General features: G+C 52.8%; 8 protein-coding genes across 8 annotated transcripts; 5 read left to right on the top strand and 3 right to left on the bottom strand.

The window, feature by feature from the left end:
* Positions 1 to 167: 167 nt before the first annotated feature.
* J4E85_007402 (uncharacterized protein) lies at positions 168 to 5,307 on the top strand (the record flags this gene model as incomplete). Its single annotated transcript, XM_051471634.1, has 7 exons — positions 168 to 381; positions 428 to 595; positions 643 to 2,726; positions 2,782 to 3,360; positions 3,408 to 3,562; positions 3,610 to 3,711; positions 3,762 to 5,307. 7 exons carry the CDS (start codon positions 168 to 170, stop codon positions 5,305 to 5,307), a joined length of 4,848 nt encoding a protein of 1,615 aa, XP_051324708.1.
* A 245-nt stretch (positions 5,308 to 5,552) lies between these two features.
* J4E85_007401 (uncharacterized protein) lies at positions 5,553 to 6,512 on the bottom strand (the record flags this gene model as incomplete). The annotated part of the gene is made up of 1 exon (XM_051471633.1): positions 5,553 to 6,512. The coding sequence occupies one exon, from the start codon at positions 6,510 to 6,512 to the stop codon at positions 5,553 to 5,555; it is 960 nt and encodes a 319-aa protein (XP_051324707.1).
* Positions 6,513 to 7,320: 808 nt separating this feature from the next.
* Positions 7,321 to 8,574, bottom strand: J4E85_007400 (uncharacterized protein; the record flags this gene model as incomplete). The annotated part of the gene is made up of 5 exons (XM_051471632.1): positions 7,321 to 7,638; positions 7,700 to 7,797; positions 7,846 to 7,999; positions 8,052 to 8,104; positions 8,277 to 8,574. 5 exons carry the CDS (start codon positions 8,572 to 8,574, stop codon positions 7,321 to 7,323), a joined length of 921 nt encoding a protein of 306 aa, XP_051324706.1.
* A 1,091-nt stretch (positions 8,575 to 9,665) lies between these two features.
* J4E85_007399 (uncharacterized protein) lies at positions 9,666 to 11,479 on the top strand (the record flags this gene model as incomplete). The annotated part of the gene is made up of 4 exons (XM_051471631.1): positions 9,666 to 9,860; positions 9,916 to 10,302; positions 10,357 to 10,704; positions 10,754 to 11,479. The coding sequence occupies 4 exons, from the start codon at positions 9,666 to 9,668 to the stop codon at positions 11,477 to 11,479; spliced, it is 1,656 nt and encodes a 551-aa protein (XP_051324705.1).
* Positions 11,480 to 12,019: 540 nt separating this feature from the next.
* J4E85_007398 (uncharacterized protein) lies at positions 12,020 to 12,327 on the top strand (the record flags this gene model as incomplete). The annotated part of the gene is made up of 2 exons (XM_051471630.1): positions 12,020 to 12,250; positions 12,304 to 12,327. 2 exons carry the CDS (start codon positions 12,020 to 12,022, stop codon positions 12,325 to 12,327), a joined length of 255 nt encoding a protein of 84 aa, XP_051324704.1.
* Positions 12,328 to 12,841: 514 nt separating this feature from the next.
* On the bottom strand, positions 12,842 to 14,131 carry J4E85_007397 (uncharacterized protein; the record flags this gene model as incomplete). The annotated part of the gene is made up of 1 exon (XM_051471629.1): positions 12,842 to 14,131. One exon carries the CDS (start codon positions 14,129 to 14,131, stop codon positions 12,842 to 12,844), a length of 1,290 nt encoding a protein of 429 aa, XP_051324703.1.
* A 1,680-nt stretch (positions 14,132 to 15,811) lies between these two features.
* Positions 15,812 to 16,901, top strand: J4E85_007396 (uncharacterized protein; the record flags this gene model as incomplete). The annotated part of the gene is made up of 2 exons (XM_051471628.1): positions 15,812 to 16,811; positions 16,864 to 16,901. The coding sequence occupies 2 exons, from the start codon at positions 15,812 to 15,814 to the stop codon at positions 16,899 to 16,901; spliced, it is 1,038 nt and encodes a 345-aa protein (XP_051324702.1).
* A 2,345-nt stretch (positions 16,902 to 19,246) lies between these two features.
* J4E85_007395 (uncharacterized protein) lies at positions 19,247 to 22,654 on the top strand (the record flags this gene model as incomplete). Its single annotated transcript, XM_051471627.1, has 4 exons — positions 19,247 to 19,732; positions 19,779 to 19,965; positions 20,016 to 21,734; positions 21,777 to 22,654. The coding sequence occupies 4 exons, from the start codon at positions 19,247 to 19,249 to the stop codon at positions 22,652 to 22,654; spliced, it is 3,270 nt and encodes a 1,089-aa protein (XP_051324701.1).
* Between the last annotated feature and the right edge of the window lie 1,277 nt (positions 22,655 to 23,931).

Raw genomic sequence — 23,931 nt, 5'->3', positions numbered from 1 at the left:
GTTGAGTGACTCCGCCAAATCTGGATGTGGCACGTCAGGCCGCGACTTCCTCCATCGTCACTTCCCTCTCATCTCAACTCTCACTTAACGCCCCACTCTAGATTCTGAACTTATCCCGCCACGTCTCCACCGTCAAAGAGGCTCTGATCAAGCTGCGTATAGCAATCATGGACGACGACCGCTATCAGCATGATGGCTACGAGCAGTTCGGCGCTCCCCATCGCACGTCGCAGTACGACATGCTTCGGCCTCAGTTCAAGCAGCCTGGAAGACCAGTCGCACCTCGGGATCGCTATCGCGCCACTCAATATGACGACCCCCAGTATGACGTGGTTGAGGACGATAGCATGTATGACCGAGGCCAGCAACTTGATTCATTCGGTATGTGGTCCCCTCGCTTCCGCAGCTTCTTCGCTCACACTTGCAGATGACAGAGTGCTTCGACAACCGTATCCTGACTTCCAGCGGCAAGCGGCACAAGGCAAGAAGAGATTGTCAATTGCACCAGGTCCTTCCACGTTCTTTAGTAATGCGGCGCCTACTCAATCGCAGCCGTCTTACCAGATTCGTGACCAGGATATGTATTATGAAGAAGGTACTTTAGCCTGGACTGCAGAGAGGCCCCTGCTGACTGAGAAGCAGAGTACCATGCGCGTCCTGAGCAGGCCATGCGAGGTCAAATGAGTGAGTCGAAAGCACCTCTGTTTGCCATGGGTGGTAGTGGCCATGCTGATCACCGTCCAGATCGGTTCGCCTACAATGCCGCTCCGCTTCAAGAGTCCAGTTCCGACATGCCGCTCGGCCCGTCTTCTAGTCCAGCACTCAGGGCAAGTCAGCGGCGTGCCGAGCAAGTCACTGATTTCGGACCTCAACACGGCTCACAGGCCCCACCGTTCGAAGGCAACGGCCATGTTGTTGCTGAAGAGTACCGGCAACAACATGAGCGCTCCCATGCAAAGGCTGCACTGCCCAGTCTTCGACCACATGCTAGCCAGCAACGCGCATCCGCCGCACAGCACAGAGGCGACCTAAATCCTCCGCATCGTCGACAAGTTTCCCCAGAGCCGCAGACGTACCCAGAAGATGTGTCTAGCGCTGCTCCCATGTGCCAAGGTATCCGCCTGGTCCCTGTCACTACCCTACCAGATCGTCTTCGAACGGTGTTTCCTTACCCGACCTTCAACGCCGTACAGTCCAAGTGTTTCGACCGAGTTTTCAGGACCGATGACAACTTCGTGCTTGCATCCCCTACTGGAAGTGGCAAGACCGTCATTCTCGAGCTCGCTGTCTGTCGAGCTGTTGCCACCAACGCGACTGGCCAGTACAAAGTGGTCTATCAAGCCCCGACAAAGGCTTTGTGCGCAGAACGCCAACGTGACTGGGAAGCCAAGTTCAATAGGTTGGGGCTCAAATGCGCCGAGCTGACCGGCGACAGCGACCTTGGGGATCTACGCAACGTACAGAGCGCCAACATCATCATAACAACACCCGAGAAGTGGGACAGCATGACCAGGAAGTGGAAAGACCACGAGAAACTGATGAGACTCATCCGCGTCTTTCTTATCGATGAGGTTCATATACTCAAGGAAGACCGTGGTGCCACGCTTGAGACGGTCGTTTCGCGGATGAAATCAATCGGCACGGATGTGCGCTTTGTGGCTTTATCAGCGACAGTGCCCAACTTCCATGACATTGCGGCATGGGTAGGAAAGAACTCGTCGGAACCAGACATCCCAGCCGCCAATGAGAAGTTTGGTGAAGAATTTCGCCCAGTCAAACTACGCAAGCACGTTCGTGGCTTTGCGTACAACTCCAGCAACGAATTCGGCTTTGAAAAAGTGCTCGATGCCAAGATCCCTGAGGTTATCGCTTCTCACTCGCAGCGTAAGCCGCTCATGGTCTTTTGCGCAACCCGAAACTCCACAGTCAGCACGGCAAAGCTGATAGCAAACTGGTGGGTCTTCGCATCAGACCGAGATCGCATGTGGAAGCCTCCGTCTAAGCCACCCCTGCTGCTGAACAAGGAGCTTCGAGATACCGTGTCTTCTGGTGTAGCCTTTCATCACGCCGGACTTGATCTCGATGATCGAACCAAGATCGAAAAAGGTTTCATCGCTGGCGAGATCAGTGTCATATGCTGCACATCCACGCTCGCGGTCGGAGTCAACCTACCCTGCCATCTCGTCATCATCAAGAATACCATGGCCTGGGGTGCGGAAGGAATGCAGGAGTATTCGGACCTGGAGATGATGCAGATGCTGGGTCGCGCGGGACGACCTCAGTACGATGACTCAGCTGTAGCAGTGATTATGACCAGGCAGGCGAAAGTCCGACGGTACGAGATGTTGGTCACAGGCCAGGATCTTATAGAGAGCAAACTTCATCTCAACCTGGTAGATCACATGAACGCCGAGATTGGACTTGGCACTATTAGCGACCTAGAGTCAGCTAGGAAATGGCTAAGAGGCACATTCCTTTACGTCCGACTCCAGCAGAATCCTAGTTACTACAAATTGGACGGCGCTCGAAGTGGTCAAAGCATCGAGGAGCAAGTTGACGACATATGCTTTCGCGACATTACACTCTTGCGCGAGACCAATCTTGTGTCAGGCCAAGAGTACTTCCGATGCACCGAGTTTGGCCATGCTATGGCGCGGTACTACGTACATTTCGAGACCATGAAAGTCTTTATGGAACTCGGGCTGAAGTCAACTCCCTCGGAGATCGTAAGTCACACAACCTTGATGCTACTTGGAATATCTTACTTACAATCATACACAGCTTTCCGCCATCGCTCAGGCTGTTGAGTACTCCACAATACGCTTTCGTCAAGGCGAAAAGGCGTTCTACAAGCTGCTCAACAAGTCCGCTTCGATCCGCTGGGCTATCCCTGTCAACCTTGATCTACCATCGCAGAAGGTATCTCTCATCGTACAGTCCGTTCTTGGGTCTGCCGATATCTCCTGGGAAGGCGAGGCCGGCAAACATCGTTCTCAATATACGACGGAGACACAGATCATCTTTAAGAATATTGGCAGTCTGATTCGATGCATCATCGACTGTCAGATCGCCCTAGGTGACTCCATCAGTATCCACAGTGCTCTCATGCTCGAAAGAAGTTTAGGCGCCAGAATCTGGGACGATAGCCCTCTCCAAATGAAGCAAATCGGAAGCATCGGCAACGTCGCCGTCAGGAAGCTCGTCAACGCTGGGCTGAAGTCCATGGAGGATCTTGAAGGTTGTGAGCCTTATCGGATCGAGGCACTCGTTGGTCGGAATCCACCTTTTGGCCTCGACGTGCTTGAGAAAGTCCGGTCGTTTCCGAAGCTTCGCGTCTCACTTAATGCTCAACCGTCAACCGTACGTCTGCGATATCTCTTTGAAGTGCATGTTCTAATGCTATTCAGGCAATCAAAACCCACGATGGGGTCAAAATCCAGATCAAGGCAGACATTGGCTTCATCAACGAGCAGCCGCCCCAGCGCTTCAACAACAAACTCATATATGTGTGCCTTTTGGTAGACACTTCCGATGGCCGCAAGGTGCATTTTGCTCGCATCAGGTGGGCCATTACGACCTCGGTATTGCGCTGTACTAATCCTGTCGCAGTGGCCCAAAGCTTGGGTCTGGCCAAAGCCTCACATTCCCAGCGCTCTTGACAAACCCCGACCAGTCAATCAACTGCTACGTCATGTGTGATGGCATAGGCACGTATTGTGGCTCGATGTTGGGAGCTGCGACTGACTTTTACAAGCTGGCAGTATGCGTGCCGCCGCCGTGAAGCCCCAGGTCGCCGCATCTATGTTTCCAACCCCAAAGCGCTTGGAGTCGGAGCGGCCAGCATCGCATCAGTCTAACATGTCAAAGCGACGCACGGATACTGCAAGACCAAGCCGAAAGGTGTCCGCCACCAGCGATGACTATGGAGATGGTGATGTGGATGATGATGCTCTTGTCAACGCTTCCTTCCGTGATCTTGACTTTGATCACATCGAGAACTACGCCGACCCTATCGATTCCATCACACGGAAGAATACTGCGAAGAACAAAGCGACCAAGAACAAGGATGATGGAAAGAGCAAACGGCCGATTGCTGCTGCTGAACAAGACGACCCAGAGCCAGTACAGCTAGCTAATGGAAAGTGGGCCTGCAATCACCCGTGCAAAGATCGGAGTGCATGCAAGCACCAGTGTTGCAAGACTGGTATGGATAAACCATCGAAGAAGAAAGCTATCGCCAAACGCGTACCATCGGGAGAAGATCGACCTGAGCCGACGCAGCAACCACCGCCGCCGAAAGGCAAAGAGAAGCAAACTAAGCTTCAGCTCACAGCATCTAAGAGGAAGGTCTCTGCGCCGATTGACGAGCTCGATCTCACGCAGCAAGAAAAGAAGCAGAAAGCCGACTATGGCACCAACGGACCCAGAGAATATCGCGGCCTCCATCAGCTGCATAAGACGATCCAGGGCAAAGAACTACCTTCTTCCCTTCATTCCGTCATGTACAAGAAGCCAGCATATTGCTATTCTCAAGGTGGTGAGCATAGTCTTGACTTCATGGGCGGCTGCGCTCCCGAGCGGCATCCAACATCAAGCGATTACGGTGATTCTCGATTTGACGAGCCATCAGTCGACTTCGATCATCCTCAGCATCAGTCTGCGCAGCAAAACTCACTCGGTGGCCCACAAGAGCCGGAAGATTGCATGGATTATGAGCCTGCAGCTCATGTAGCCTATCACGAATCTGATGCCTTTGATGATGACGACTCCGTCCTTCGAGAGGCTTTCATTGGACTTGCAGATTCTCAAAATCTTCAAGAGATTCGTGAGAGCGACACTAATACCATGCAGCCCCCCGAAAACGTCATCGACAATGACTACATGGGTTACGGAGAAGGTGACAAGCAGATGGACTCTAGTTTGATCAATTTCGAAGATCACGTTCCGCGAAAGCCGGAGTTCAGTCATCCCGATCAGCCTCGCAAAGCGCCAATCAATACCTCTCGATCGCCTTTCTTTGACAGCGAAGACAGTGCCGAAGCCGAGATTGTAAATGCTATACCCGCAAAGGGATTCACGTCGCCAAATATGCAACAACAGACGGCTACGCCACGCGAGATGCATAAAGCCGGCGACCAACAAGATGCGTGTGTCGACGAAGAGGTAGCAGGCATATTAAACATGTTCGGCGATGAGCCGGCCGTTGTCTCGCTGGTCGAGGAGAAGCCGGTACCCGAAGCTTTCAAGGACCTGGAGCCGTGGCTGTTCCAAGAGTTCGGCGACATCGTGGAACTTGTGGATGACTAGAGGTGCTACATCTGGAGTCACTGCGGTGCAATGGATAGGCAACGTGGACATGTGTGGGTTGGCGAAAATCTGGCGAAATCTAGTCACTAGCAATGGCCTCGTCTCTTCGACTCGCTATGTTCCTTGTCTGTTCAATCATACTGTGAGGTTGTCTTCCATTCTACGAAAGGATGTTGAGCTGGAAGTATACATAACCTTAGCCACGGTCAAGATGTTCAACTTCAACAGTGTACGCAACACGCACTCTAGTCACACCTAGAGTCAACTGACGAGTTGGCGAGGCTGATCAAGGCGACAACAGCATCGAGCTCTTTCGCCTTCATCTCCCTGACCTCCTCCTCTTTGACATCAGCCTCCATCTTGACATCTGGCAGATGCGACAGAAACCACCGCCACTCCTCCAGTCCATCCGCATACTCCGACTCAGCCTCAATGCCCCTCTTCGCCAAACTCTCCTTCATCACCCTATACCTCTCCACCATCCCAAACGTAATAACCGGCACAAACACATCCCCCGATCTCCCCAAAACACACCCATTCAACCTCGCCCTCAACGCCGGAAACATACGATTAAACTTCGACGCAAACGCATTTCCCTCGCGCTCCACCCTCGGCGGCAAATCCTCTCCATTCCTCCCCTTGATCACACTCCCCACAAACGTCTTATTAAACGCCTCGCGCACCTGCCTGCTCCCCGGCAGCATGATCCCGCGTTTCCGCGCCTCGACGATGGAGAGCTGGAAGTAGAGCTCGAACCACAGTTCTTCGGCTTCGTACCAGAGGCTCACCGAGCGGGCTTTTAGGCCCGCGCGCCCGTAAATCTGGTTGCGCCATGCGTTTATCTGGGAGATGTGGTGGGGGTTGTGCCAGTCGATGAGGGAGTGGGGGATCTTGCGGAAGTGGAGTTCGGTTGTTTTGGAAGGGGTGGTGCTGCTGTCGCAGAGCATGAGGAGGAGGGATGAGTCTTTGACGCCGAGGGTGGCTTTTTTGCGGGGGGCGCGGGGGATGAGCGTGGATTTGGAGCCGGGTGTGTTGCGACTGGTAGTTTTAGGCTTTTCGGTGGTGACTGGGGCGCATTCTGTTGATGTTTTGAGCTTCTTAGCTGGTGACGTGAGGGTCAGGTTGGTCTGCTCGTCCGCGTAGCGTTTGCGCTTCTGTGTGGTGATAGACATGACGGAAGGCTGTGACTGGGGCTTGAGCTTCATTTTCTGGTTTGGGTCATGAATCGAGATGTGGATTTCGGAAGCGCCTCTGATCCCTTTGCGCAAGGTAGGCATCTTGTTTGCTGAGGAGCTGGTAGGCGAAAGCACCAAATCCAATGTGAAAGTCGAATACCCTGCAGTCTACCCTCGCACCGAAACGTGAGTTGGGGAAATGTTGACGCGATGTAGACTTCAGGGTTGTTTACCTCCTGTAGGTTGTGTTGATATGGTCGGAGCGGTGTTGTGTTGTGTCAATTGAATGGTTGTGGACGAGAGCCAAGGGAAGTCTGGATGAGAGACAAGATGCAACGTAAAGCCAAGCTTGCAAGATTGCGCGATGGCGAGTGGTGACTGAAAGAGTTTTCAAGAAAAATGCGGAGGTGAAACAGAGTGAGAGCGCGCGCAGTGTACGCGTCGTTGTTTACACTCGTCGATGACGCCGCGCAGCCGTCAACACTGGCCTCTGTCGTCCTGAGTCGGAAAAAGTGAACGTGAACGAAAACAAGACCTATAGACTCAAGAAGTCTGGAAACATGGTATCTGACTGAGAGATCAAAGATCGCGAAGGATGTTTATGGTGACTGCGCGCTTTCGACTGACGTCACCCAAGCAGCTGCTGCGCTACCGCGTTCGCCTTCACTAGAAAAAATCGCGAGGTCGAATTGTTCAGGACTCAAAAGACCGAAGCTCTGTATGGAAGTTCAAATTTGTAGGACGAGGATCACCAGATAAGCCACTGGAAAGAAAACGTTGGTTGAGGTGATTCATGAGATGACATGCCGACAGGGATGCCTCAGGCGCAGATTCCGACCTAGATTGCCAGTCCAGGCGTGCTGCGTGGATGTAGAGCTTCTTCACTCCCTTGCTCGTTCGTTCGTAGCACTCGCATATAAGGTTCCGCCCGCATTGTCTGACCGCCACATGCGGTTTCCATATCCAGACGAACTGACGATATCTCAACGTTGTGATGGTCAGAGCGACGGCGAAGAGCGTTGAAAGCTGGGGCGCATCCAATAATGACCGCCATCGAAGTCTCGATAACGGTCCACATTTGCAACCACTTGGGGTCTGGTATCTTTGGCAAGCCGTCTTTGACGCTGACTTGAACGACACGAAGCGTGGCGAAGACCTACCAACAGTAATGTCAGTGTACTTATTGGAATGCGGGAAATGTCTCGTTGAGTACATACAATACATATCCAACCACTTCCGAAGAGGACGAAGATGCCAAGCTTTTGAGCCCTGGGTAGCCGTAGGTTCCAGGTCATACGAAACGGAAGGAACATTACTGCACTTGTCAGTGAGATCCTGTAATCGATAGGACTGGCATGCGAACCTACGAGGTCACCGGCCACATCTACTGCGTACGCAAACCATAGACTGAACTGCGCACGCTTCTGCTCATTCGGTTTCGCACACATGCCGTAGTTGTACTTCGCCTTTTGGTCGTCGCAGACGAAGATGGTAGTCATAGCACTTCCCACATAAGACTGTTCGAGTGTTAGTAATGAGCGCTAAACGATGGTCATGCGTCGTACTTACCAAAACACAAAAGATCAAAATCGTCCACCACATGATGTTATACTTTGGCGAGGCTGTGTTCAATAGAAGTCGGTATAAGGCTAACAGTGATAGTTTTACTGCTGTCAGAGACGAATAGTACAACAATTGGCCAGCTGTCAGCCATCGATAGACCATTCCTGCATCGTGAACTGGAGACCGTCAGCATGTCGCTTTGTCTGCGTATGGAAAGATGGTTGTACGCACGGAGGCCTGGATACAACGGCGCCTCGCCTCTCTGAACACGCTCGGCTCGATAAAGCGGGTCATTCTCCTTGAAGAACATGACAAGCATTGCGACATAGAAAAGATAAGATAGACAGCAAAAGAAGTCTTGCAGCTCGAATGTTCTCCGCTTGGATAATCGAATGACAATGCGCGCGACGAAGACCAAAGACGTTAGAGTCAGCATAGCGGTGTTGATGCCTTCCAGTTCGCGTCTGCTCATGGTCGCTGGAGGTGCATTCTTGTCCCATGTGACATCTGCAAGTTGTTGGGACGTCATGGTGCCTGTTCTGGGTATATCGGGATTGTGTTGTCAAGCATCCGACGCGGTGAAGCGTTCCAATACTGTATGTCGTCAGGTATTTGGGTGCCCAGGTGTGAAGCGATCAACGAAGTAGCGAAAAGTTTACATCAATAGCACCAGCAGGAACGTGTGGATACATCAGATCAAGTATTTGATATCTGACCGCTTGCGAAACGGAGGCATGAGATCAGTATTCCCGTAAGCGCCTGTCTACCTTGATCGGACTGATCTGCCGTACAGGGTACTTTGCGACGTGGGTCTGTATTACTGCATATCTCACGAAGACCGGTATTGCACAACCCAGTTGCGCAGACCTAGCGTGCACTGCCATCGTGCTACCAGTCTAGCAAAAGCGGTGGCCCTCATGGTTCCCTCGTCGGTGGCACTCAATAGCGCACCACTTTGGAAGTCTCTTATCGAGGCACTTGAGGATGTCGTCCAGCGGGGCCTGGAAGTACCTGCAGTATCGTTCACGGGCTGGTGGGGGCGATGTTACCGAGAGTAAGGTTCTCATTTCCAGGGTCGTCCCGCCTCCGCCGCTCGGCCGGCACAGCCATCCCCGTTCCGAGCATCCTTCTGCCATCAGAGCGCATCACTGTTCGACTTTGATTCATCCCCTTTTCGGAATGAATGTTGTTGTGGCCTTGAAAGTGCTATAGGCTGCTGGTCGATGTAACCTTCATAGCGGCGACGGGCTGCGAGACGCGACTTCCTCTGAACCGCACTAGGCCGGAGTAGGAATAGCCGACAGCCTGTCCCATTTCGTGCAAGACACGGCAAGGCTTCGCTCACGACATCGCCACAATCCCGCAGGATCCAACCGTTTCCTTGCAGGAGGCTTAGCATTGCGCCAATGATCGGACACGTACCTCAAATTAGATGCTTACAGCCAAGCGAGGTGCAGAAGGATGCGGCGCACTGGTATGCTGTCAAAGAGGCCCCCAAGTGAGAGAGCCCCGGGCCCCCCAGACCTCGACGCGCCCTTGGGACCCAAACGCGCAGGTTATTGTCACGAACGCGCTGCCAAGTGACCCAACTCGCAGAATTGGTTGCAGCTATCAACGACGATGAAGGTCACATGTCTTGTTTCCATCGCAGCTCTTGCAGCCGGTGTGGGAGCACAAGCCAGCGGCGCTGCTTTTGAGCCGCAAGACTTCAACATCACTGCGGCTCTCGAAAACCTCGGCGTCGACGTTTCGGCTCTGCCAGAACCTGCGAATGCACTCAATGCCCGTGTCTCGGATGCGCAATGCTCACATGCTGTAAGTTTTGTCACAATACCACGAAGTCAGGGTTGCGCAAGCTGACAGACCCTAGTGTACCGCGTTGACGATACTCTTCGGCACCGACAAGGTCTTGGCTGAAGGAGCAACCACATACAGTAACTTCACCGGAGGATACTGGTCTGCACAACAAGGGTTAGTACGACCTTCTTGTGTGTTTAAACCCACGAAGACAATTGAGGTCTCAACATTGGTGCTTGCGGCTAGATTGTACCAATGCCCCTTCGCCGTAAAAGGCGGTGGCCATGCTGCGTGGGCCGGTGCATCTAGTATCGAAGATGGAATCACAGTATCGCTTGAAAACTTTCAGCAGGCTGTTGTTGCCTCAGATAAGCAGACGGTCGACATTGGTCCTGGACTTCGATGGATAGACGTCTACAATGCTGTCGAGAAAGACGGTCTGAGTGTCGCAGGAGGACGTGTAAGTCTACGCATCTGCACAACGTCATGGTCCTGTTGCTGATCATAGAATTAGATGGCCCCTGTTGGTGTGCCTGGCCTTATCCTCGGGGGCGGCATATCTCACTTCGCGAGCAAGCGCGGTTGGGCTTGTGATAATGTGGCGAGTTTCGAATTAGTCACGGCTTCGGGTATTCCGATCAACGTCAGCGCGGCCACTTATCCCGACCTATACTGGGCACTGAGAGGAGGCGGCAACAACTTCGGAATCGTCACAAACTTCAAGCTTGACGCCTTTCCTCTTGGCCAGATGTGGGGAGGCCAGCGGGTGTATCTCGAAGATGCATACCCCGCGGTGCTTGATGCGATTCATCAGTTCACAGTCTCTGGTTCTGTCAAGGATGAAGATGCCGCCCAGATTGTGGTAAGTGCGCTGAAATAACTCCTCGTGTACGGAAAGCTGATGTGTCTAGACCTTCGCCAGCGCACCTGGAATCGGCAAGGTCGCTTTCGCCAACCTTCATTATGCCAAGCCTATTGCGAACGCGCCTGTCTTCTCCCGTTGGAACAACATCACTGCCATCGACGACACGACTAGCCTTCGCCCGATGTCCGGCATGGCCGATCTCCTCAATCAGGGTGCTCCTGCTCCTGGTGCCTTCCAGACCTGGTGGGGCATTAGTCTGAAGATGGACAGATCACTGCTCGAGTTCATCGTCGATACGTTCTATACGCAAGAAGCCACCGTCGCCGACGTCGAGAAGATCCTGCTCATCATGGCTATCCAGCCCATCACCGAAAGCGCGACCAAGGCCATGCAAAAGAACGGTGGAAATGCTCTAGGCATCGATCCAGCAAACGGCCCATACTTCGTGCTCAACTTCAACGCTGCCTGGAACAAAAAAGAAGACGAGCCCAAGTTTCACAGTGTGATTGCCAACATCATCAAACTTGTGAAAGCGGAAGCGAAGCGGAGGAACCTGGACAACGACTTTGTGTATCTCAATTACGCATCCGAGTACCAAGACCCCATCGGCAGCTACGGAGCGAAGAACAAGCAGCGGCTAATGCAAATATCGAAGAAGTACGACCCGAAACAAGTCTTCCAGTACCTCCAGCCAGGCGGGTTCAAGCTTGTCAAAGGCGCGCCGAACCCGGATACTCCGTACGTACCAGTTGCCATTGATCATGAGCTCTAAAACGAGTCATTATTGACGCGTGGTAGTGGCTCTTAGTTGTACAGCACCGTGCAGACGATGGACAGGGGAACCAAGCGGTAGCTGCCTCTACGGTTGAAGTGTGGAAGAACTGTAACAAAAGAATATCTGAGCACTCAGAACTTTGCCTTATCATTTCTTCGCGTTCAAAACGTATGTGATCCAATCCGTCTTCCAACTGACGATTGGTATGCGATGCAGTGAAAGTGCAATCTGTCACGTGACCGTCACATTCACGCTAGATCGCCGGAAACTTTGACTGGTACAGCTGGCTTTTTGATCCGTGCTGAGCATTCGTTTTACTAGTGAGTGCTATTGAATGTACTCTGTTAGCGGTCTGCAGCTCGTGGAACATCCAAGTGTTGACTCTTCTACCTTCCCGACAGCCTACCTGCCAAGGTGCATAACCAGATCAGGACTAGCGTCTCTTTCAAGCGGCGGGGCGGGCCCGCACTATCAACACCAGCAGTCTCGATAACCCGTCGTCTTACCGATAGCTATATCAACGCTGGACTCGCGAATATGGCCCTTACGTTCCGTGATATCATGCTTTTCGTACTCCTCATCGCCATCCTACTCCACGAACCTACATTCAAGCTCTTCGTCAACCTGCTCGTCAACGCACACATCTTCTCGCGCATCACTCTGGACACCATATGCACCCTGGTCGATGCGCACTTCCCCACGGTCGCATCTGTCACCACTGCAATGTTCCACGATCTACGAGCATTCGTGTCGCAGCGGTATGAGTGGGTGATGTCAGGACTTGCGTCACTGGGACATGGTGGGCTGATACATCTGGCGAGCTGGACGGCTATATGGCTGAATGAGAGCCCACGATGGCTGTGTGAGATGAATGAATCCATTGTTGCTACCGGGGAGGGGGCGATGTGGAGACTACAGGGCGATAATGGGCAGGTGACGGAGGAGTGGTTACTGGCAGCGGAGAGATTGATGGAATCTTGTGCAAGGGTACGGTCTGAAAGCTGAACAGACTTCGAGAAAGCTTTGTTTGATGCTTTGTCTTTATGCTTTGATGAGCAATGAGGGGCGCAAAGTGAGAGCTTGGATTTGTATTGAGAGACTATTCATTGACTATGATATTGTAGAACAGGATAAGACATTATGCTATTCTGTGGACGTGAGGTTGAAGGAAAGGTGCTGGGTATGATACGTGCAGAGATTTCATGAGCTTGAACAAGTGTGCAAATGATAACATGGCTCGAGAAAGCTGAAGCGCGGATTGCAACGCTAATCCTGCACGGAAAAGAAACTTAATCGACGTCGCCCCAGAAAGTCGGCGGGATATCTGGAAAAGGTAAAGGGAATCCTGTAGGAGACGAATCAAATGGATTGGCGTCGGCCATTCTTGAGAGCCCCTTCTTCCGAGTCGTCCCTCTTGCGCTTAGCATTCGTGACTATTGTACCAGGCTGATCGGTCTCCGTGTGATGTTGCGCAGGCGTACGAGCGTTGATACCATCTGAAGTAGCCCGGTCTGTTTGGGCCTGGGTAGGCGTAGGTGGAGGGGGCGGGAGTGGATTCGTGAGAGGTTGTTGAGTGGGTCGTGCTGCAGGCCTCGCTTCGCGCTGCTCAGGTTCCAGACTCCAATCAATTGCTGAGTTCAGAGCCGCCAGCCGATCGAATCCTCCAGCCATAGAGCGCGGGCCAGAGGGTGGATTGGACGCCGAGGCAGTGGCTTGAGATTGCGCATGCGGCGCAGCTGGCGATGCTGAATTTGCCACTGTCGAACGAGACCGTGTGCGTGTGTTTTGGCGAGGGAATGGGCCGTATGGCTGAGTCTCTTCGAACGTTCGGGCCAAAGTCGAGACTCCCATGACATCTCGCTCGGTCCTCCGAAGTACACCTTCCTCAACATCGGTGATGTGAGCATTTCCTATTCGTCGGTCGTTCATCGATGGTCGGAAGCTGACGCTATGGCCAATATCCATGGCCGATAACTCATACCAGGATACCCAGGATGTAATGCGCAGAAGTGGAAGACCGGCTGAATTACGTGGTGTTGGCCGACCTTCGAGATGAATCAAGAGATACCGTATGTCTTTTCCCATGTTGTCGATCTTTTCTTGGAGCTTGCCGTTACAGCTGGTAATCCTGAAGCCAGTTCGAAACTCTCCCTCCACGCCAGTGACCACAACTCTGCTGGTCTTCGAGCTATGCAGACCTCCAGGTGTGGGTGCGGTCTTTCCATCTCCTAGGTAAGCGTCTGGATCGCCGGTTGGAGCTGATTCATGGATCTCCCAGATTTCCCCGACCGTAACACGGGCGGCATCGGCGAGTTTCGTCTTTTGGTCTTCTCCCTCGTACACTACTTGCAAGCCTGTCGCCCGCTTCCTAGTCTTAGTGTTTTCGTAGAGAGGAAGATTGCTCTGACGAGCAGCCTTTCTGATCTTGTATAGAGGATGAGAAGGATCGTCTTCGAGAGTTGATGTCTGGCTCTCTCCAGCACGGTCTCGAATCTGCTCGGCAGAGTTGTCTTCGTCGGAATCCCAAATGCCATCGTCCAAGTCAACAGCAGCTGAATTTGCTGGTGTGCTAGCAGTAGTTGCAAGATCGACCCGAGAATTCCTGTTGTGCCGACTCGCAGTTGTAGTATCAAGTTGAGAATTTGACATGCGCGACGCCGACGATCGTTCGTGACGTTCCGAACTGCGAAGACGTACATCATCATGCTCGGTGGACGGCAGGGCCTCTTCAGGGTCTGGATCATAGTAAGAAATGTCTGCCTCTTCTTGGCGCTGGGAGGCGGTCGGTTGACCCCATTCCTCATACGTTGTGCGCGAACGGTCTTGGTCGTTGTTCGGTCCGTTTCGAAGGTTACGTGGGGTAGCTGACCTCGATCGAGTTCTATAAGGCTCCGGGGACCAGTGATCGCTCATCGCCCATCGGTTTTGTCGCTGGGGGCGTTCTCCGCCATTCCCCGATGATTTGTGGCCTGACTCTATTATGTTGTCAGATCTGACGCCATGTAAAACAGAAAAGCCCTTCCCTACCTTTCCCATGACGTTTCTTCGTCATGATTTTGTCGCTTGAATAAGAGCGTCAGGCCCCTTTACTTCCTCAGCTCCGCGTTGTCTTGTGTACCAGTTGAGATGTCAAAGGCTTTGTGTGTGTGTGTGTGTGTGTGTGCGTTTCCGGGGCGCCGGTCGAGAAGCTTGGGTAACGGAAAATAGAATATTGATACGTTTTGCTAGTACATATGTTCCCATCGGCTTATTAATGATGTCAGAGCGCAGGCGGCGAATGGCAGCCGTGGCTGCTCACCCATCAGCCATTTCAGAAAGCAAGGCACTTGCGCGCGCGGGTGTGAGTTTCACCCTGATGTAGTGAAAGGTCACATCCCTCTAGGTACTACCTCCCTCGAACCGAAGTGAAAGATTGTCTATCTCAAACGTCTCCTCTACCGAGTGCCGAGCGAGATCCACCAGACAGTATATCATTTTGTCGTGATAGCATAGCGAAGATGACAGACTACCAGTAACCCATTCGTTAGTGCTTTACAATGTGGTGGACAAGGATGAGCATTACCTTTATAGATATAGAACAATCAGCTTTGTCTTTGAAACGCTATGGAAGCTTGGACTGAATCGCTTGTAAAGCTTGCCCTCCTCTTGCCTTCCTTTGTCTTCCACAACACGCATGTGAAAAGAATCAACAAGTCTACATTTCACATAGATTCCATGCGCATCATGTATCGATCCACGAGAAGGAAAAGCATCTCTCACTTCCTGAAGACGTCTAGAGCTAGACGACAACCTCGAGATTATGTTGACAAGGGAATGCGAGAAGATGAACACCAATCTCAGGTCAGACTAAGCTCAACCGCAGTTCGCCGGGACGCTGAGCGGAGGCTCGATGCCATCATCTCAAGCCGCCAACCAGCTAATTCTCACAGCCCCGAGGAGTCTGGGCTTAGCTCACATGCAAAACAAACGAAGCTTTTCGAAACATCAGCCAAGGAAGCAATACACGCCGCCACTACACTTGATAATGCGCCTCCTTCCAAAGAAGGTAAAGAAACCCCCACCACCACGACCAAAGGTAGTCCTAGTACCTGTCAGTGCCAGCTTGCTGGTTGTTTACGTTGTTCTCCTGGTGATGAGCACGGCATTCATTGTGGCGCATCCTCTTGCGAGGATTGCGCAGATCGTGGTCCAGGATTTGACGAATGGCATGTCTGCCAAACGGGTTCTGACAAAGATCTCTTCACGGACGGCGACGCTATCCTATCGCGAACTTATGACGGCCAGAAAAACGTCTTGTCCCTGGTTCTCTCGCGAAGAGTGTTCGAAGCCATGCGTAATTCTGTGATTGAGGGCCGCCGGTACCGAAAGACGAAGAGAGAAATCGACGCAGACCTGGATAAGATCAATAATGACGCGCAACCAGCTTGGAACGAGTATACCGCTGCCATTAACGACCTCAAGGCGGCGAAATGGAACTCGCGTTTCAGGTCCGCATCTCGAATGCTTGCAGAACGACGTAGTCTAAAAGAGGCAAAAGGAAGAGTTAGACGCGCGCAACTAGCGTATCGAAGTTTTAAGACGCGTGAACTACAGCTGAAGGGCAGGCTGCAGGATGCGGAGCAGAGATGGTTCGCTGTCCTGAAAGATATGGACTATTACCAAGCCATGTTTCTGGAGCATGCTGGGTCGTTACCGCAGGATAAGGACAAAGGCTGGCCATTGAAAGCTTACGAGTACCATCAAAGGATTCGGTCTCGACACTATGGGGACGGTGATGTCTATGACGGGGAGGATACCGACACTGATAGCTCTATTGAGGAAGCCACGACGCGCGTAGGCGACAACGAAACTCCAGAGCAGGCTCAACGATCGTACAATAAAGAACTAATTGATATCAAAGAAGATTGGGTGCAACACCTTGCAGGTCTAGAGGCGAAACTCCAGTCTGCGAGGCAGCAGCATGACTATGCCCGAGGCACGCACGGACCCTTGTTGGATTTCTACTGCCAAGATAACCCCGATCGCGATCCAGAGGAACTGAAGGATGAGTATGGCCCGAAATTTGTGCAGCTTACGCGAAAATATGTGACGATGATACGAGATGCAGAGGACGCATTAGATAACGGAAACGCGGCGGCGAGAGCAGCTGGAATCGATCCATATGCGGAAAATGCGTACGACTTGCGTGGCGATGAGAAGTACCTAGAGAGATTGGTTGCGGAAGACGCCGAAAAATGTATAGCAAATGTCGACCGCAGAAAGATCTCTCGATGGCTAGATAGCTTCCGAAGATACCAGCCATGGCCAGTGTTGAAGCTGAACTCCGACGGTAGGTTCGGATCAGAGACTAGTTCCATAGCATCTGCATTATCGACTGGAAGCTCAGATTCAGCGGGAAGCCAACTATGTGATAGGGTAGGCTCGAGACCACCTCAACGCAGCCGCAAGAGAAACAAGTCCATGGTAGGCGACGTAAATCTGGATAGCATCAGCGTGTTCAATGATGATGACTACATACGGCGGCATATTGATAGTTGGGCGACCGAGAAGCGCGGTGGGCATCTGTGATCCAGTCAAGCAGCGATTAGGCCTTGTTTTTCGGATCTGGGCGGTTGGGTGGACGTCGCATGATGCGTCGAAACCCGAAATCACAAAAATTATAGTCATTCGAGTGGCCTAATAACCAACATTGTCGAAACTGCCGTGAATGCTCGCGAATGGCTGAACAGGAATTGGACAAATCTCGCTGGAAGCTGAAGGGAGAGCGGCTCCACTTGAAGGTTGGCGAACAAGAAGCAGCGGAAGTGGAAGTCGAGTCCTGCGAGGCGTAGGTTTGGGTCTGGGCCATCCGACATGATACTAAGCGATGCTGTTCATGTCGTCTTTTTGTGATGTTGATAGAGTAAAGAGGTTGTGGTGGGAGGACGCGCCCCAAAGGAATGATGACGGCATCGAGCTAAAACCTTCGTCCGTGCTTTCGGCTAGCGCTGGGATCCTGAGTTCGGCACACGTTCCAAGCATCACACCACATCTTACCACTTCAGCCTTGCACTCAGCCTGACGCTACTTCACATTCCAAATCGGTATCGGGTTCTTCGCTAAACATTCGGGGGTCGACACGTTCTCAACACTCAGGGGATGTGTTTACCGCTCAATCCGCCAGCTGTGTTGCACACCCCGAGCTGACCTCGCATTGTCACAGCGTCAAGTGTCGCGTCAAGGCCCGAGTTGGCCAGCAGTTTGTATCTCCTTATGGTTTACTGGAAGAACTGTCAGCCTACGTAGTTGTGCGCCCCGGACGTCACAACTGATTTATTGAAAGAGGTTGGTCCTCTCAAGTAACGTACGCGCGATTGGACGGTCGCCCTTGTGTCCGGCGCAAGGGAATTTATCGTTGTTCATACACCAGGTGTGGCTTTGCGTCGCGATTGGCTGTGCGCGTCGAAATTACGGTGAGATCGCATCCCTGCAAAATCGCAGGACGCTCGCAGCATCGCTCGTAGGGCTGTGTGCTAGGGCTGACATGGAAACCTGACAATTGTTGGTGATACTGTTTCATCCGGGAGCTACGTCTGCCGTTTTTCCCTATCGAGACATCGGCTCAACGAGCGCGCAGCCATTACCGCTACTCCTGTCGACTCATTGTGAGCCTTGCTAAACGTTACAGCACCTATGCAGGCACTGCGCGCGTTAGTCAGCGTCGTTTCCAGCACCATGGACGCAATGAGACATGCCCGGCGGCTCGGAACCGAGCTACCTGATGCATGTGCCATGCTCGTGGGGGAAAGTTGCCTATCAATGGAGAGTCGGCACACACCTCGGGCGCGCAGAGATACACAAACACCCACTGAAATCATTCTAGCCCGAACCCATCCTCGCGTGGATCCTAGTACGGCATCAATCTGTTCTCGAACCTCGCTGGTGTTGCGCCCGTGTCCATTGCCCTTCCTGTAAACTGGACCGGGATGCAGAATGACCCATAGGTGTAGGTATACAGCTCCAAAATTATCATCTCATGAGCTGGACACGCAGACGGAACGTTTCACACGTCTGGGTGCTACTCCTGTCAGTCTGCAAAGAAACGCTTGATCAGACCATCGCGAACGCCGCACGGTGATGGTACCAAGATGTGAGAGGCGTCATAGCACCACCACCATATGCAGGCAGATTCGGCGAACAAGTTGCTCACCTCCAAACCATCACCAGATGACCGTTTACTGGTAATATGACAAGACAAGAAGTCGGTCAGGCTTCCACCCGTAGTCCGCTAGAATAGGCTAGCCGGCCGCCCCCAGGCTAATCTAGTTGCGCGCATTGACCGTCTGAGCCGTTTCCAGAGAACGAGAGCCTCCCTACTGCGTCGCGTCCCAACCCAACAATCTTACTCGTCGTCCGTCCTTGTCTGCAGCTGAAGACGCAGGCCAGTGCAGCTGCAGCCGATCGCCGTTGTATCTGCCTCTCCGCTTGATGACGGCCGCGAGCATGGGTTCGGAAGCTCCGCGGCAAGCTGATTCGCAGCGGCATGGCGAGCGGGGGCCCTGCGGCAGCGCCGAGCAACGCCTCGTGTCTGACTGACCCACTTCTTTTCTTACAGGCTCTCGAAATACCACACCATACATGGCAGCTGTATGAAGCTTCGTTGGGGGCTGAGAATTTCATCGTCATCCCAAATCATTTATTAACGACTGAGCCCCCAATGGACGCCGTACGCCCCAAGAAGCATAGCCAGCCCCTGAGCATTTGGGCCGCGGCACAGAATTGACAATGGCATCGAATGGTACTCACAACGACTTCATCAACATCACCACTCCACACTCTAGGGCGCCCAGCATGGTTCAAGATACGCCTGCGCCTGCGCCACGGCCACGCTTGCCGGTCAGAAAACAAGCTCCTCAGAGGAACATCGACGAGTTCTGGAACAAATTTACGACCAAACACCCCGGTAAGATCTTTACAATCTTACCCGACAATCTGTATGCGAAACGTGCCGCCGCACATGCGCCGAGAGGTTCCATACCTGGGGTCAATGCGCTTGCATCCTACGAGGAGGCCAAGGAAGCCTGCACCAGAAAGGTCGCAAAGATCGTCAAAGAATGCCGACGACTGAACCAAAAGTATCGAGATCCACATTTCGATATAGAGGCCGACTTCAAACGGTCGCAGCTTATTCCAGACACTCCCGCCGACTGCTTGACTGGGCTCAATGAAGAGAACGCCGACTTCCATCCTTTGTCGGTCAAGAGAGTCGAGGTATGTATTACCACCCCACTATCGTCGCATGCCTAACTCGTCACAGGACATCTTCGATGAACCACGATTTTTCATCGAAGGCGCCACCGCGAACGATGTACGACAGGGCAACGACGGTGACTGCTGGTTCATGTCGGCACTGGCGACGATCTCGAACAAGGAAGAATTGATACAGCGGGTGTGCGTTGCGCGCGATGAGCAAGTCGGCGTGTACGGATTTGTCTTCCACAGAGGTAAAGACATGACTATATAGTCGGGTAGCTCACAGGCTGACTTATCTTAGATGGCGAATGGATATCCGAGGTCATCGACGACAAGCTATATCTCATCAAGGAGGACTTTGACGAAGCAAAACTAGAGCGCTCCCACTGGTTGGAACTTCAGAACCGGAAAAGCCCCGAAGATGAATACCGGACTGTCATGCAAACCGGTTCCAGGGCCCTGTACTTCGCGCAATGCAGCGATCCCAATGAAACATGGCTGCCACTGCTGGAAAAGGCTTTTGCCAAAGCACACGGCGACTACAGTGCCATTAATGGCGGCTTTGTAGGCGAAGGTATCGAGGACCTGACTGGAGGTGTCACGTCTGAAATCTTTGCAACCGACATCTTGGATAAGGACAAGTTCTGGCACGAAGAGCTCATGAACGTCAATAAGACGTTTCTCTTCGGGTGTGGCCAGATGGGCGGTATCTACGGCGCTCGCAAAGGTATCCAGGAGAAACATGCATACTCCGTCATGGAAGCACGCGAGATCGATGGCCAGCGCCTGCTGAAGCTTCGGAACCCCTGGGGCCGCACCGAGTGGACTGGTCGTTGGAGCGACGGTTCAGAAGAATGGACTCCAGAATGGATGAAGAAGCTTGACCACAAATTCGGGGACGACGGTGTCTTCTGGATCTCGTACAAGGACCTTCTGCGTACCTACCAGCATTTCGACCGTACACGACTGTTCGGTCCGGAATGGACGGTTTCTCAGCAGTGGACAAGTGTCAACGTTCCGTGGAGCGTCGACTACCTCGACACCAAATTCAAGATACATCTCGCGAAGGGCGGCCCCGTAGTCATCGTGCTTAGCCAGCTTGATGATCGCTACTACCAAGGTCTGGAAGGTCAGTATGAGTTTAACCTACAGTTCCGGCTCCACAAAGACGACGAAGAAGAGTACATCGTTCGCAGCAACGGCACGTACTACATGACGCGCTCTGTCTCCACCGAGCTGGATCTTGAGCCTGGTAATTACACCGTCCTGCTCAAGATCAAAGCGACCAGAATTCCTGACAATCCGACACCTGATGAAGTCATTCGGATGACCTGTACCAAACGGCGCGAGAAACTGCTCTCGATCGGGCTGTCTTACGATCTCGCGCATGCCAAAGGACACTTCAGGGAGCAAGAAGAAGACAAAGCCAAACGTCACAAAGAGGAGAGAGTTGAGCACAAGAAGGCCGAGATGAAGCAAGCTCATCAACGCCGTAAGAGATTACGCCAAAAGGCTGAGCTGCGTGACCTGAAGAAAGCTGCGAAAGAGACGCGCAAACTCAATCGATCTGGCGACATGGCAGAAGTCGAGAGGAAGCTCGAAAGCCTGTCTGGTCTTGGAATAAATGTCGAGGAAGACAACCGCACTTCCGGCGACGAAGACGCTAAGCCTGTTCACCAAGCAGTCTCCAGGCACCATCGTGCATCGAGCCTTGATCCACTCCGTGAGCGCTCGGCTAGTCCAGGTGGCGGTTTTGGCGGCCGGAGCGGATACAACAAAGGTCGTGATGGCTACAATGCATCGCTTCCCGGAGCATTGCAGGGTCGTGGCGGCTACAACCGCGACAGCAATGGCTCTGCGATCCCTGAGGCTGCAATCCTTCAAGGACGTGGTGGATACCACCACAGTCCCCAACCTTCCCCTGCGACCCATAGTCAAGGCTTTCAAGGGCGCGGAGGCTACAATCAAAATATGCCTGGAGAGCTCCAGGGTAGAGGAGGGTACAACCAGAATATGCCTGGTGAGTTGCAAGGCAGAGGGGGGTACAACCAGAACATGCCAGGAGAACTCCAGGGTCGCGGAGGTTACAATCAAAACATGCCTGGGGAGCTTCAGGGTCGCGGCGGCTACAACACAGACTTTCCTGGCGCATACCAAGGTCGCGACGGATACAACGAAGGCCAGATGACGGATTCGCCTATTCCCACGCCACTGCCCACGCCTATGCCTACGCCGCTGACCGATGAGTTTCGCCCTGGAACGCCCGGTCAAAGGACATACAGTCCGCGTCCTGAGCACCGACCATCAACTGGCGTTCGCCGGGCTACACTCACCCCCATCCCGGGTATCCGACCCGGTATTCAGGTCACTCGCGGACGAAGTGCTAGCGAGTACTCCCACCGCGCTCAGCACGGAATGTACTCGCCCGACGATATGTCCGACGACTCCTGGGATTCTGATCTCGATGGCCCCTGCTCGCTCGACTCAGATCTCTCCGACGATGAAGACAACATTCCGCGCATGTTCTCTGAACGCCAGCGCTATATCTGCTACAACAACACGCGCTACCCCTACGTCGAAGAGGAAGATGAATTCGAGCGCGACCCCTGGAACGCTGTGTGCGTCGTCGGTCTCCGCGTCTTCAGCAGAGACAACACCGATGTCACCATCGAAGTGCAAAACAGTGAGGGTGAGGCCAAGAAGAAGTCCGATGGCGACGATGCAAGTGTAGCAAGCATGGGTACGATCAGACGCAAGGAAAAGGAACTCGACGTTGATGATAGTGCGGCAGATGCGACGAGTCCGATGCGCAAGAGGAATACTGGTCTGGATGATGCGCTTGATTCTAAATTGAATCGGGCCGATGAAGCGGAGCTCGTGAGCCAAATTGGCACGGCGCCGGCAGGCGTAGAGAGGAGTCGCCAGGGGACATTGAGCTGAGCGAAATGGGACCGTATTGTCGGGGTTCGATGAAGATGAAAACGTACTATTTGGAGTTCGGTTGCTTTCAGATTGATAACGCTTTGGCTAGACTTTTGTTGTTGATTCGTCGATGGTGGGCATGGTCATTAGAAGTCACGTGGAGTTAAATACTGTAGCGCAGCAATTTGATCCGCAGTGTTTGACTGCAAATATACATGCTCTTCACGTCTCCCATTTATCTATCATGTTATATCCAACTCGCGCATGCATACCAGATTCCTTGCGCGTGCTTTCTTGATGGTTTCGTGGCACGAGTGAAAGGGGTCGGTGATGTCATAGCGCGAGGCTTAGCAGCATCCGCCGCAGCCTCACTGTGGCCTTCGCGCTTTCCTCATGCGCGACAAATCTTCACACCACCCAACAATGCCCCGTCCATCGACTCTTACCTCCAGTTTTTTCTTGTTGGCTGGCAATATCTCACTACCGGTTCTCTTCATGTCGTCGTAGACTCAGGATGCCTTCGTCAGCGTTCGCGATGCCTTCCCCTTCAACAGCTGAACAGCTTTCAGACGTTATTGTCGTTTCGTGGGCTTAGCTTTCAGAGCCGCCTTGGGCGGCTACGCATGCCCTGTCCATCATGTATGGATAGAGTTAGAGCTGATGTAGGTGTCTTGCTGTGCCTCATGCCCGCAATTTGGTGGGGTCGAATCTGCCCCTCATTGCTGTCCAGAGCCATCACCGCCCTTTCTTCTCCGTTTTCCTACTCTATATGTCATCATGAAGTTCTGTAAAAGATGCGCTCAACTCGAGATCACCTCCGAAAGCTTTTTTGCACTCGCAGATGGTGAGAAGCCATGTCACCGACACAAGTGCGGCGTTTCTCTGAAGCCGCTGGAATGCGACATATGTCACCTCACTTCGGAATTATTGGAAGCGACTGTTCTCCGCGGAACGTCTCGCAACGCTACTGATGATAATCTCACAATCTGTATTAGCGGATCCTACACGGAGGTGGAGACACATACTGGGTTAAGAATACAGCCCCGGATTGCGCTCGATTTTGATGACCTGGACTTGGTTGGTGGGATCCTACCGGCTGCAGAGAACACTACGAAATACCCGTACTTCAGCCGCCTGCTTCCCCAAACCCCTTCGTTCCTGGACTACGATCTAATTCGACATTGGATCGCACGCTGCGAAACCCAACACCCCCATTGTCAACAGCGATCAGCATTGGAGTACGATGTCTCGAACGAGGGGCTTCTCGTCATTGACGTCTTACACAAATGTCTTGT

The sequence above is a fragment of the Alternaria conjuncta genome, assembly GCF_024043145.1.
Source record: "Alternaria conjuncta strain BMP 0040 chromosome Unknown scaffold_10, whole genome shotgun sequence".
Classification (NCBI taxonomy): domain Eukaryota; kingdom Fungi; phylum Ascomycota; class Dothideomycetes; order Pleosporales; family Pleosporaceae; genus Alternaria; species Alternaria conjuncta.
Note: the sequence above shows the minus strand (reverse complement) of the source record. Positions and strands in the feature narration are given on the sequence as shown.